This window comes from Cyclopterus lumpus, chromosome 14 (assembly GCF_009769545.1).
Source record: "Cyclopterus lumpus isolate fCycLum1 chromosome 14, fCycLum1.pri, whole genome shotgun sequence".
NCBI lineage: Eukaryota > Metazoa > Chordata > Actinopteri > Perciformes > Cyclopteridae > Cyclopterus > Cyclopterus lumpus.
The window spans coordinates 21704360-21717329 of record NC_046979.1 but is presented as its reverse complement, the minus strand read 5'-3'; the positions used below and the strand labels follow the sequence as shown (position 1 = coordinate 21717329).

General features: G+C 41.7%; 2 protein-coding genes and 1 non-coding gene across 4 annotated transcripts; all 3 read right to left on the bottom strand.

The window, feature by feature from the left end:
* Window positions 1-64: 64 nt before the first annotated feature.
* hspa8 (heat shock protein 8) lies at window positions 65-4419 on the bottom strand. Its single transcript, XM_034550458.1, has 9 exons — window positions 4225-4419; window positions 3198-3407; window positions 2650-2855; window positions 2413-2565; window positions 1702-2257; window positions 1316-1518; window positions 922-1120; window positions 603-835; window positions 65-514 (listed from the first exon to the last, which is right to left on the bottom strand). The coding sequence occupies exons 2-9, from the start codon at window positions 3400-3402 to the stop codon at window positions 314-316; spliced, it is 1956 nt and encodes a 651-aa protein (XP_034406349.1). The 5' UTR covers window positions 3403-3407; window positions 4225-4419; the 3' UTR covers window positions 65-313.
* Window positions 1189-1281, bottom strand: LOC117743299. The gene has a single exon (XR_004611097.1). It is a non-coding gene; the product is annotated as a small nucleolar RNA SNORD14 (small nucleolar RNA).
* Window positions 4420-6124: 1705 nt separating the features above from the next.
* Window positions 6125-12970, bottom strand: LOC117742817 (cytotoxic and regulatory T-cell molecule). Of its 2 annotated transcripts, none has more exons than XM_034550459.1 (10): window positions 12223-12970; window positions 10845-10985; window positions 10585-10737; window positions 10297-10416; window positions 9588-9752; window positions 8931-9161; window positions 7568-7642; window positions 7291-7440; window positions 7099-7200; window positions 6125-6454 (listed from the first exon to the last, which is right to left on the bottom strand). In XM_034550459.1, exons 1-10 carry the CDS (start codon window positions 12350-12352, stop codon window positions 6309-6311), a joined length of 1413 nt encoding a protein of 470 aa, XP_034406350.1. In that variant the 5' UTR covers window positions 12353-12970; the 3' UTR covers window positions 6125-6308. The 2 variants fall into 2 exon arrangements, with proteins under 2 accessions (XP_034406350.1, XP_034406351.1); XM_034550460.1 differs by having other exon boundaries at window positions 7099-7185; window positions 12223-12969.

Genomic DNA, 12970 nt, shown 5'->3' with positions numbered 1-12970 from the left:
TGGTAGTCAGTGTCTGCTGTGAGTTGATGGGTTCTACAGAGCATACAAATGTATTTGGTCAGCAGAGGGTTAACAAGATTGTTTTATTGTCACAGCAGTGGCATCTCAGTGTACAAAAACAATTTACCACACACGCATTAACCAACAGCTCAATTGTGCAAACAAGTTGTTCCCAGTTGTCCCAAACCATGCAATAAGTGTGATCCATGAACCCGTTTGTCTTTAATTACACTCTTTTAGCTTATTGCAATTGTGCAAAAAGAGGGTTACTTTCTTAGAAAACATCCAGGAGTAGCGGCTGATGTTCGACTGTTTAGTCAACCTCCTCGATGGTTGGTCCGGAGGATCCACCACCACCACCACCACCACCAGGTGCGGCACCACCAGTTCCAGGGAAGCCACCAGCCATGCCTTCTGGCATACCACCAGCACTCTGGTATAGCTTTGTGACGATGGGGTTGCACACCTTCTCCAGCTCTTTCTGTTGATGCTCATACTCTTCCCTCTCGGCAGTCTTCAAAAAAAAAAAACATGTCATTCAAGTTTTTTTTGCCAATTTATAATAGCCCAAAAAGAAAAAGCCTACAAAAAGAGAGCTTTACCTGGTTCTTGTCCAGCCAGCTGATGACCTCTTTGCACTTGTCCAAAATCTTTGTTTTGTCGTCGTCACTGATCTTGCCAGCAAGCTTTTCATCCTCCACCGTGGACTTCATGTTGAAGGCATACGACTCCAGGGCATTCTTAGAAGACACCTTGTCACGTTGAACATCGTCTTCAGTCTTGTACTTCTCAGCTTCCTGGACCATGCGTTCAATGTCCTCCTTGCTGAGGCGACCTGGGGGAAAATTGCAAATTGTTAGTATTGTTAGTTGTTAGTCAGAGCACATTTGAGATTGGATTTTAGAGTCCAAATAAACTCACCCTTGTCATTGGTGATTGTGATCTTGTTCTCTTTGCCAGTGCTCTTGTCTACAGCAGAGACATTCATGATGCCATTGGCATCAATGTCAAATGTCACCTCAATTTGGGGAACACCACGGGGAGCAGGAGGGATGCCCGTCAGCTCAAACTTGCCCAGCAGGTTGTTGTCTCTGGTCATGGCACGCTCACCCTCGTACACCTGTTTGAGGTATGCAGGGTTAATCAGACAATTTTGGAACGGTGAGTCTACAGTCCTGACAACTTGTTTCGCTCAGACATCCAAGGAAGGTCAGGGCCATCTTTGGTCTTTCAACCTCTGGTGGAAACTACGAATGGCAGGAATAAACATCATCACTGCGAAATAAAATACAGGTATAGTTTGTGGTGTGCTTACCTGGATGAGCACACCGGGCTGGTTGTCTGAGTAGGTAGTGAAGGTCTGAGTCTGCTTTGTAGGAATGGTGGTGTTTCGTTTGATCAGGACAGTCATGACACCTCCAGCAGTCTCAATACCCAGGGACAGAGGGGTGACGTCAAGCAGCAGCAGGTCCTGGACATTTTCAGACTTGTCCCCAGACAGGATGGCAGCCTGGACAGCTGTAAAAAAACAAACAAAAAAAACAATGGTTAGACGTCAAGACAATTTGAAGGCAACTAAGTTAAGTTTAGGTCACCAAGACCTATGACTCTGAGCTGCTATAGTTGTGCAGCACTCCCAATGCAAGCAACTGAGAGGACATATGAACTAATGTGTGCATCCACCTGGCTGAAGACACTTACCAGCTCCGTAAGCCACAGCCTCATCTGGATTGATGCTCTTGTTGAGCTCTTTTCCATTGAAGAAATCCTGGAGCAGCTTCTGGATCTTGGGGATACGGGTTGAGCCACCGACCAACACAATGTCATGTATCTGCCCCTTATCCATCTTTGCGTCACGGAGTGACTTCTCCACAGGGTCCAAGGTGCCGCGGAAGAGGTCAGCGTTGAGCTCCTCAAAACGAGCCCTGGTGATTGAGGTGTAGAAATCGACTCCCTCATACAAAGAGTCGATTTCTATGCTGGCCTGGGTGCTGGAAGACAGGGTGCGCTTCGCCCGTTCGCAGGCCGTGCGCAGACGACGGACGGCTCTCTTGTTGTCGCTAATGTCCTTCTTGTACTTGCGCTTGAACTCAGCAATGAAGTGGTTGACCATGCGGCTGTCAAAATCTTCCCCTCCAAGATGTGTATCTCCAGCAGTGGACTTTACCTCAAAGATGCCATCCTCAATAGTCAAGATGGACACATCAAAGGTGCCACCACCAAGATCAAAGATGAGGACGTTCCTTTCAGCACCAACCTTGAAATTAAAACTAATGTCAACATTTTCCAAAGCTACTCAATCATAATGAACTTCCTCCATTTGAACATACATTGGACATCACTAAAATATAAAATATTTTTCATTCATTTTAATATTGATCATACAAATTGGAATTGTTCCAAGTTTTCTACCTTCTTGTCCAACCCATAGGCGATGGCAGCAGCAGTTGGTTCATTGATGATACGCAGGACATTGAGGCCAGAGATTGTCCCAGCATCCTTAGTAGCCTGTCGCTGAGAGTCGTTGAAGTAGGCAGGTACCGTAATTACAGCATTGTTGACCGTCTTAAAAAGGAAACAAGCCATAGATTAGCATAATTCCAATCAAAGATTGCTTTCTTTTACTCTTGGCGCTGCCAAATTACATACTTTCCCGAGGTAGGCTTCAGCAATCTCCTTCATCTTTGTCAGCACCATAGACGAGACTTCCTCTGGGTAGAAAGACTTTGACTCTCCCTTGTACTCAACTTGAACCTTAGGGCGAGTGTTGTCATTGATGACATCAAATGGCCAGTGCTTCATATCCAACTGCACAACGGCGTCGTCAAACCTGCGACCAATCAGTCGTTTGGCATCTGTTAAATTAAACATTTTTAAAAAAGTTTATTTTTTTATTTTATTGAAAATGTACTTTGATGTCAGTTTCTATTAAATTCACTCCGACATCCAAGGAAGGAATTAAGCCATCTTTAGTCGTTCAACCTCTGGTGGAAACTACGAATGGCAGGAAAAGTTCTTTACCAGGGTCTTTTTAATAATTAAAAAAAAATATAATACAAACTTAACACCAGGTACCAGGCAGTCAAGGTGCAAAAAACATAAGAAATAAATATGTTACAATTTTTAAGCAGGCAAGTGTGACAAGAATGACAGACTACAATATCACTATTACAATAAATTAAAGAGGGAATTCATACCAAAAACTGTGTTGGTGGGGTTCATGGCAACCTGATTCTTGGCTGAATCTCCGATCAGCCTCTCTGAATCTGTGAAGGCCACATAGCTGGGTGTGGTCCTGTTGCCCTGGTCATTGGCGATGATTTCAACTTTGCCATGCTGGAACACACCAACACAGGAGTAGGTGGTCCCAAGATCAATACCAACTGCTGGTCCCTTGGACATTTTTCCTACACAAAAAAAATAAATGGTTTATTTGTTAGCCTCATTGAGTCATTTCATGACACTCAAGTACAAATACTTGTTAAAACATAAATGACGAATTGAAGAGTGGCATAGACAATTTACAAATTATTAACTGAAGAGTTACCAGTTTCTAAAGCATTTAAAATCGAATTGGTCTGTTAAAATCCTAGACATACAGCCCTAGGTGGGAGACCGAGCGTCATTACCACTTGTCTGCCCAGCCGGCTTCACTGCGCAGAGAATAAACTAAACTGCCACTGATTAAGCAGCTAGAGAGCGTCACGCTAGCTCTGATCATGTGACAACGGGACATCAAATGTACCACAGACCGACGGCGTTAGGAGCGGAAGTTGAAAAAAAAGGAACTTTCTGGTTCGTTTATTGCTACAACAACGCAATACACTATTCGATACATTACCATAAAATCGTTTGATCATACACCAGTTAAGACTGAACTGTAAGAGCATATAAATACTCTCAAGCGAATGGCAATACAAAGACTTTTGTTCTGAAAAATGAACCGGAAGTCAATTCATAACGGCTAGCTTACCATCGTTTGTTCGCGAACATTCTCCAACGTCTCATTCTTACCCCCACTGCTAAGTTGCTAACGTTAGCTAATGTTCGCGAGAGAATCTTTTATTTGTTTGTTACAACTCAGCACCAGTAATTACCTTTCGTATGTCTGTAAATAACGTAAACAACAGACAGCGAGTGAGCAATACGCTAGGGCTAACAGCACTCACCCCATTTAAACGACCTACGAGGAATGTGAGAAGTTTCACTAAAAGAATACCTTACCGAATTGATGAGTCAAATGTGACTTAAAGTGCTGTGTTGGAATGGGCAGCGGCGAGGCTTGCTTGTCCTTGCCGGTATGAGAATGACATGAGAGGAGCTACCGTTATCGGAGCTTTATATATGATCGGCAAGGCAGCCAATGAGACGCCGAGGCTTGGAGTCTGTACCGAACGGTCCACCAATAACCCGTAGTATAGTTGATGACGTTAGTAACGACCCAGCATACTTCCTGTTTCATGATCTGTGTTTCATAATCACATCATTCATAATCAGCTGTTGTCGAGATAATCATCTCGTGATGTATGCAGTTATGCAAACGTAATTCAAGATCATATTAACTAAGTATCTATATAATTATACAATATAATATGTTTATACTATTTTTCCATTGAGGAAATAAGCAGGGGTGATTTAGGGCTCTGGACTTTAGCATCTAAACCAGAATAGCAAGAAGCAGAAAGTGCAAAGCAATGTACACATGTATTGGTGGCAATACCTAGAATAAAAATATGTTAACGTGGTATGGACAGTATTCACAGTGTGAACACATCACTAAGGCATCAGTGCTAACTCCATCGTGTCCTACAAAACCTCTGCTGGCTTCCTGTGTCCCTTTGGATCAACTACAAAATGCTGGTATTTACCCACAAAGCCCTTTACCAACTGTCCACCACCGCCCATACCTTGCAGACCTCCTCTTCCCCAACCAACCCTCTCAGTCCCTCAGATCCACCTAAGCCGTCCTTCTCTCCACCCCCAAGTCCAACCTTTGCTTTCAATCCTTGGCTTGTGGCTTCGCATGTCTCTCTTGTTGCCCTTCTTCAAGTTTGTCCTGGATGAGCTGGAGGCCTAAACAGCACCTGATCGGAAAGCGGTAATCAAACCTACCTGTTCATTCACAGCTTCTGATTCTGGGAATGTTGTTGTTGTTGTTGTCATTTCATATGTGTTTACTCAAGGAGAAGGAACAATGAGAGGTGGTCAGACTGTCCTAGGGAGGGGAATCAATCCTTGCAGCCTCAGCTCAACCGTTATGTTCACCCGAGACCATACGTAGACAAGGAAAAGGCTGGGTAGAGCTATAGCTGATGACCTCTTTTACCTCCTCCCTTCCCCCAGTTTGTCTTTACAATCTGAAGGCTGCCTGTTAGCACTTGAAGTCCAACGTCCAAAAGGTCTTGTATGTTATCTTCACTTGACTTGACTGTAATTGATATGGACATCAGTGGCATTATAATTTGCACAATAACTAGACACACTGTGTTAAGTGCTTGTAGCGAAACGCTAATTTACAACACCTGTATTTTCTTATTTAAGAGAAAATAAATCCACAGATACATAGTACAAAGTACAAGTGTGTTTACAGGGGTGTTAGGTGTGAGAACAATGTTGTTTCTCTTTGAACCATGATTTAATACCTCTATTAAAAAGATTCAGATTGTGTTCCATTTTCAATTCTGTTGGTAGACAGTTCCATGCTTTTGCTCCTTGAACAGAGAAAACTGATTGTCCCAATGAGGCCTTGTGCATAGCAATACGACAGTTCCCGTTTCCTGAGGCCTGTGTGTTCACTCTGCTGGTGTCTTGTAACACATTCATTAAGCAGGGAGGGGCATGACCATGTAGGCATTTTAAAAAATCAGCTTTAAGCTAGAATAACTTATAAAGCTTTCAAAGCGGAACATATTGTGTTTTTGCAAGATATCACAATGATTTACAGTGGTTTAGCCTGATGTCACTACCTTTTGAACGCTGGTGCAAAGATTTGTCTCAGGGTGCCGATCAAAGACATGATGGTCTTCGGCAAAGGTACATTCAGTTACAACCATTTGCCCTAAAAATCCCTCATCCAGGTTCAAACAAAATATGCCAGTGTGCAAAACATACTTTATTGGTACATGTGAAGACAAAATGTATACAATATTTACACGTTATAAGCAAGTTCCCCATATGATTTTCTGTGTAAAAATACACTCTTTCTTACAGTAAAAAGCTAATCAGTTGAATCTGTGAGCATTCTTATGGGGCTAATGATATTACTGATATTGTACTGTATTTGACAGATTATCATAGCTCTGTCTCCTTTATGTCACACTTGGCTGAAGGGTTTGAGGTTGAGAAGGCTGATCTTTATCTATCTCTGCTGCTGCCATCGCATTTGTGTTTATCACTGAGCTTATCGCTGCTGGTTTTTCAACGACGTACTTTGTGAATGCCGTGTTGAAGAGCCCTGTGTGTGAGAGAGAGAGAGAGAGAGAGAGATGGTAAATGGACCTGTACTTGTAGAGATCTTTTCTAGTCTTCCGAACACTCAAAGCGCTTTAACACTACATGACATCATTCACACATTCACACACTACCATGCAAGGTGCCACTTGCTCATCAGCAGTAACTAACATCTTCACACACATTCACACGCCGTAGAACAGCTACGGGAGCAATTTTGGGTTAGGGTTAGGTGTCTTGCCCAAGGACATGGACTAGCAGAGACGGGGATCGAACCGCCGATCGATTGAAGGACGACCCTGCATCGCCCGAGACTTTTACATCAGTGACTCATTTCAGAAACAGGTTACTGCCCTGTTTCTGAGGAAAGACAAGTGTGTCACCAGTACTGCGAGTTTAATGTATCAAAACTGTGAAATAAAAAGGGATTTTTGGGGGGGAATTAAAGAATTGAATCAAATTATTTCCAAGTGGAAAGCTTGTGCATTGTTCCTACAGTCAGCAAACACTCTCCACGTAACCATGTTTTCCTGAGCTTCATTTGAATGTTTGCACTTGTATTACAGTCTCTGCTGGCACAAATGTTTCCCTGCAGTACTTTTCCACGTTTCTTCAGGCTTTAAGAAGAGTGCTGAATCATCTGCTCACCTCTTCGCCTCTGTCCTTGGGCATTCCTCTCTTCTTGGCTTGATTTTGATTTACTGCTCTCCTCTGATGGATCAGTATCCTCATTCTCTGTAACAATAAAAACTGTCATGTCTTTTTAAATATATAATTAAAAAAAGAAAGCATGCATTGTTACAAGATGCTCTGCAGAAAATGGGAATACGGTCTGCTTACCTCTCTTCCAGGCGATGTGCGCTCTCCTCAGCTTGATGGCAAAGAAAATGACAACCACCAGTAGACCGAAGATCAGGCATGTGACCAGGAAGACCAGTAATGATGAACTTCCTCCGGTTCCTGTCCGCATCTTTGAGTCATTAAAGCTCCCTTAAAAAAATGTACACAATGCTAGTTAGTTCAGCACAACCTGAATCCCTTTTAAAGTTATCTCATTATCATATTCATACCAGGGCAACTGAACTTCAATCAACCTCTGTTAACAGTGTGAACGTACCTGTTTGGTTTTGTGTCCTGTTATTGGATGTGATGTCTTCTGTTGTCTCAGAGACAGACGTCCAGTCTTGTAGGCCTGATGGAGAAGAAAGGTGGAATAATTACGACAGACAATAAACAAGCGGCTGCAGTCTGAGTCAACCCTGTTTCCTAAAGGGAACAACTCAGCTGTGGTTGCTCAGATGTACCACTAGGTGGGGGTAGACATCTGTTAACAATAGTTTTGAATATAATCGTACAATACACTCATATCATAGCTGTTGTGCTGGTTGCATTACTAACAGTGTCGTTCCTCCTCCTGGTCGAGCCTAATAGCACAGAGGTTGTTGAGTCATTTGTAATTTGACGAATAAGCCTCATGACAAAATTGTTTTCATAAATCTATCAGGCTGCTCTAATAAGTCTCCCTGTAAAATCAAGAATCACGTTTAAAATTCTTCTCTTCACCTACAAAGCCTTGATTGGTGATGCACCATATTTTTGGCTATAGGCTTATCGGCTGCTGGGGGACGTTTTAAGATACACTGAGCTCCTCTCTCCTCTTCTCTCTCTCCTTTACGTCTCTTCATTTCACATTACTAATTCTACTTCCTCCCCAGAGTCTTTGTGCCTTCTTGCCTCATAGGGTCCATTGGACCTGGCTGTGCCTGAAGCTGGTCCTGGGTCCTGACCCCTTGCCCCTGCTTCCTGCATCCAGCCCCTGGCCTGGACCTGGCCTCCTTCCCAATGGCCCTGCCTCCTTCTTTGTGCCTCCTGCCTCAAAGGCCTGGCCTTATTGGCCCCGGCCTCCTGCCATGGCCCTGATGCGCTCCTCTGTTGCTCTCCTGAAGCAACAGAGGAGTGTGAAAGGGTTTTTTCTATTTCTTTGGGAGTTTTTCCTGATCCGATGTGAGGTCCTGGGACAGGGATATCGTATGTGTACAGATTGTAAAGCCCTCTGAAGCAAATTAATAATTTGTGATTTTGGGCTATATAAAAGACAGCCTGATCTAGTTGCATTGTGAAAGCTGAGATATCTATAGTTTCCATCCAACGGACTGACAGTTTGTTTTATATTCAGGTGTTTTAATAATGCGAAAAATAAGAGAAAGAAAAAAATATAAGAATAAATAAAAACTGATAAAACTAAATGTATTTCGACATTCTTATTATATTTTATGAATTTTGAGTCTTCGGGGCATGCCATAATCTACTACTTGAATCTGATGTTACATAAAAAAAACATTTGTTGTTGTTGTTTAAAGATTCTTTTGGACTTTTTGTGTGTCCCTCTCAAGTCTGCATATCATCCGATGTGGAATATTTTGTCACTTAAGGTCCACATAACATAAAAATGATACATAAATAAAAACCGAGCAACTCACCGTCTGTGCTGAGATGTGAGCCTGTGGATTTTACAGGGACCAGAGGACGTCCACTGGGTGCTGTGACCGTCGTTATTGAGCTCTCTGATGAAGGCCCCTTTGAGCCTCTGGTTGCAAGGTACACAGTTGTTCTCCCGTGTTTGAAGACGGTTGTTGTTCCTGGCACCTCTGTTGACCCTCTAGGCTGGGTGCTGGGGGAACTGGTCGTGGTTGTGCCCCAGGGCTTTGTTGCTGTGACGGAAAGGGGATTATTATTATTATTACTCAGAAGCAGAAGCAGCATTAAATACATGGACAGGCTAAGTGAAAAACCCTTGCTGACATGTTAACAATATGCACATAACACAATCGTATTTTTTTTATTTATTAGAATACAGCAAACCCGACTATTTGCAGCACATAGAAGAGGAAATCACATGGGGTTGTTTTGTATTTTGGTCAGTTTCACAGCCTGGTGCTGTGGACAGTGTCATAGAGGGAAAAAACCCTCTCCAGGGCTTTCCATGCTTTGTGACGACATAACTACGTTGTCACTCTTCCTCAAATAGCCGCCTTTATGCAGAAGTACTTCAAGTAAACAAGTTTTGGTTAATGCAAACGCCATTTTTACTTATTTTCTCTGCTAGTGAAAGTTGAGAGTGAATAAATTGTACTCACAGTCTGGTCCAATTTGGACAAAGTTCATCAGAGGACGTGAGTACAGAGCTGGATGGCGAACAAGGCATTTGACAGTGATCCTGTTCTCCACTGAGCGTACTTGTAGCATTTCCATTGTGACATATTTCTTGTCGTCATATTTTCTAACTTCTTCTTGGCCATGAGCTGTGGAATGGGACAGATGTCATTAGTATCATTTCTACTGGTGAACCAGCTGGCATCAGTAGTCAAAGAACAATCAAAATAGGACATTGATGAGAACTGTCCAAAGATTTTCAATCCATATCTATAATCTATATAATCCAGTTCTGTCACTAACGAACAATGGTAAAGGTTATGGCCATTAAGGGCATGAAATAACATCCGCCAATCCACTAACCCACCTTAGGTGGTAAAGATGATGTCACAGAAAGAAGAGCCCACTCTGTGGAGTGTAACCTTCAAAAGTGCAAATGGAAAGGCCAGTACAAAGGGCTGGCTGTTCAAAAACAATGACAATGTCATAAGGTGACATTTCATCTCAACAGAGCAAAACAGCTTCTTTAAGTAGAGTAGAGATTCAGAATAGCAGTGAGCAAAGACATGCAGCTAAAGACGGCAGATTCATGTTATTTTAACTTCTATCCCTCACTTTGGTTCACTTATTCATTACAGTGTATTTTGCCGTTTATTCTAAGTCAGTCAACATCTTCAGTTATTACAAACATACCAATAATTTCAGGTCCATTATCCAATTTCCAGGAGATCTGGGGAGGATAGTGGTTCCCCTCAGCAGTGCATTTTATGACAAACGTTCCTTCATTCTTTGCTACTTCCATTTTGGGACGGCCTTTAAAACAATCAACACCAGAGCAGATGTTATGACATTATTCTGAAATGCTCATCAAATCATTAATGGTCAGGATGAGTCCTAGCGAAGGGTAGTAAGAATCCTTGTCAACGTCACATCGTTTGCTGGCTTTAACAATAATGCAATCTGTGACTCAGTTATCCTCACCTAACACTGTCACCTCCACTTTCTTCTCTGTTGTGTGAGCGTCATACTGAGAGCATGTGTAGATGCCTCCATCTTTGAAGGTGATGTCGGAAATACTGATGGTGAATTCCGACAGAGACAGTTTGTTGATGCTGTAGCGCTTGTCCTTTAAAACTGGGAGCGAGTGAAGGGAAATAAAAAGATGTTTAATATCAGAGAACATTTATCTTCCTGCTTATAGATGTGTTGAGTGATTGAAGCACAAGATATGTCATATTCACCTTCTTGGTTGTTGAAGAACATAACATATCCTTCAGGGTTCCTCCAGTCGACATGGTTGATGTGAGCGTCAGTTATTGGGCAGCTTAAGCTGAGCGTCTGACCTTTTCTTACAGTCACACGCTGCCACACCGCAAGTGAAACTGCAATCAAACACATAGACACGTCCATGTCCTTGTACATTTATACTGAGAGCACAACGTTATTTTCCCTCCATGCAGTTTAATGATACATGTAACATTTTATAAAATGACACCAATACGAGGCAGCGACCCTTCTACCTAATTCCTGTCTGTACCCCTGGCTTGGGACTGTGTGTGTAGGTGTGTGTGTGTGTGTGTGTGTGTGTGGGTGACAGGAAAGAAACACTACTGTTCTTCACTGTACTGCAACTACAAAAGAAGCAGCCCCCCTGTCAAACACATCATGCATATTCTGATGTGACAGGAAGTAATGTGGTCAGTTCTTTCACGGTGAAAGAGAAAGTAAAGGTGGGTAACGGAGAAATGCTGCAGGTTGTTCTCAGGGGCTTTGTGCGCTTTTTCTTTCCTATGGGGGGAGAGTGACGAGCTGATTGGAAAACACACTTGTGGGGGCATATTGACACCAGCAGTGAGGGCAGTGGGCTTGAAGAGTGTTTTACATGCGTTGGTTGGGTTATAGATATGACAATTGATTAGTTGAACATTGGAACAAAGGAAAACTATACGAGTTACACCCTTTTGGTTTTACTGTATGCAACATGTTTTTGAGAGTTTTCTCTAGACTTTAGTTATTGGGCTTCAGACTTTTTTTAAAGTTCTTAAAACCTGATTTATAAAGAACATTTCATTTTACAGGAGATACTATATGCAATGTAAATTAAATAATGAATCACATAAGAGCAAATAAGACAATATTTGCAGTAAACATACATGCATAAAATAAATATATATATAAAATAAACTGAATTGAATACAGAAGGTATTAGAATGTGGGTAATTGAAATATACAAAATAATTAAATAAAATTTAAAAAGCGTGAAATATAACATGGGGAATTTGGATAAAAATCCAAACGGGAATGCAATTCATCAAAGGCACTGTTACTTTAAAAACTTTACATGTAAAACAAACAAATCTAACGCCTCAAAAAGCAAGAGCTCAGGCAACATGGCTTTTTATGGAAGTACAACCATTTGATTTGTCAGAAGCATCAGAGTTCATAACTTGGCCAAAATATTCCCTGATGAACACTCACATTTAGACGAGTACTGTAACTGTCATATGTTAAGAAGCCATGAGCAAAACCATCACTTCCAAGTTGGTTCTTCTGCCTTTTTAATGATCAGATTCAGCTCATTGTCTCATTTCAGTATACTTTATATGACGAAGGACTCACCCTGGATGAGTAACACGAAGACACTGAGCTGCAGCTTCACTTCCATCTCACAGACAGTCACACTTCGACTCTGCTGCGCTTCCTCATCTCTCGATCTATTTGTACTCTCCAGAGGGACCTTCCATGACATCACAGCTTGGTGGTTTTCATAGACTCTTTGGTTTAAGAGACTCTCGTGTGATACATATTTAAGAGGATGAGGTTAAAAGTTCAGGTTTCATACATATTATTTCTTTTTAATTTTTGTACTGAGCCGGGACACTGTACTATACATATATCTTCCCAGATATAGCTATAAGCTCATTTTCATCTGTAGTCCCTGAGCGGAGGTCACACGTGACGGAAGATCAGATGTATCTAAAACCTTACACTTTCTAAAACATCAGACAATCCAAAAATTAAGAAACAACCTAACATACCATTAGCGAATGAAAGTGAATGTTGTAGTTATATTACCCAACAATTATTGTAGTGACTGAATGAAAAAGATAATAATCTTAGTATTCAGTATTAACCGTTTTAATTTTAAAAAGTATTAAATGCAGGAGAAGCATTAGTTACATATATTTGTGCTGTTTGTGTCATCACAAGTTTCTCTGTAAGAAAGGTCTGTTGAGTTACTCCACAACAAAGCTAAAATATAATGCTTTATCATAATGTTATGATTTAACAGTAATAAAAACAAGTATTCTTCTTGTGTGTCTGATTTGAAGGACAGTCCTAGTCAACTCCAACGGTCCAAGGAGAT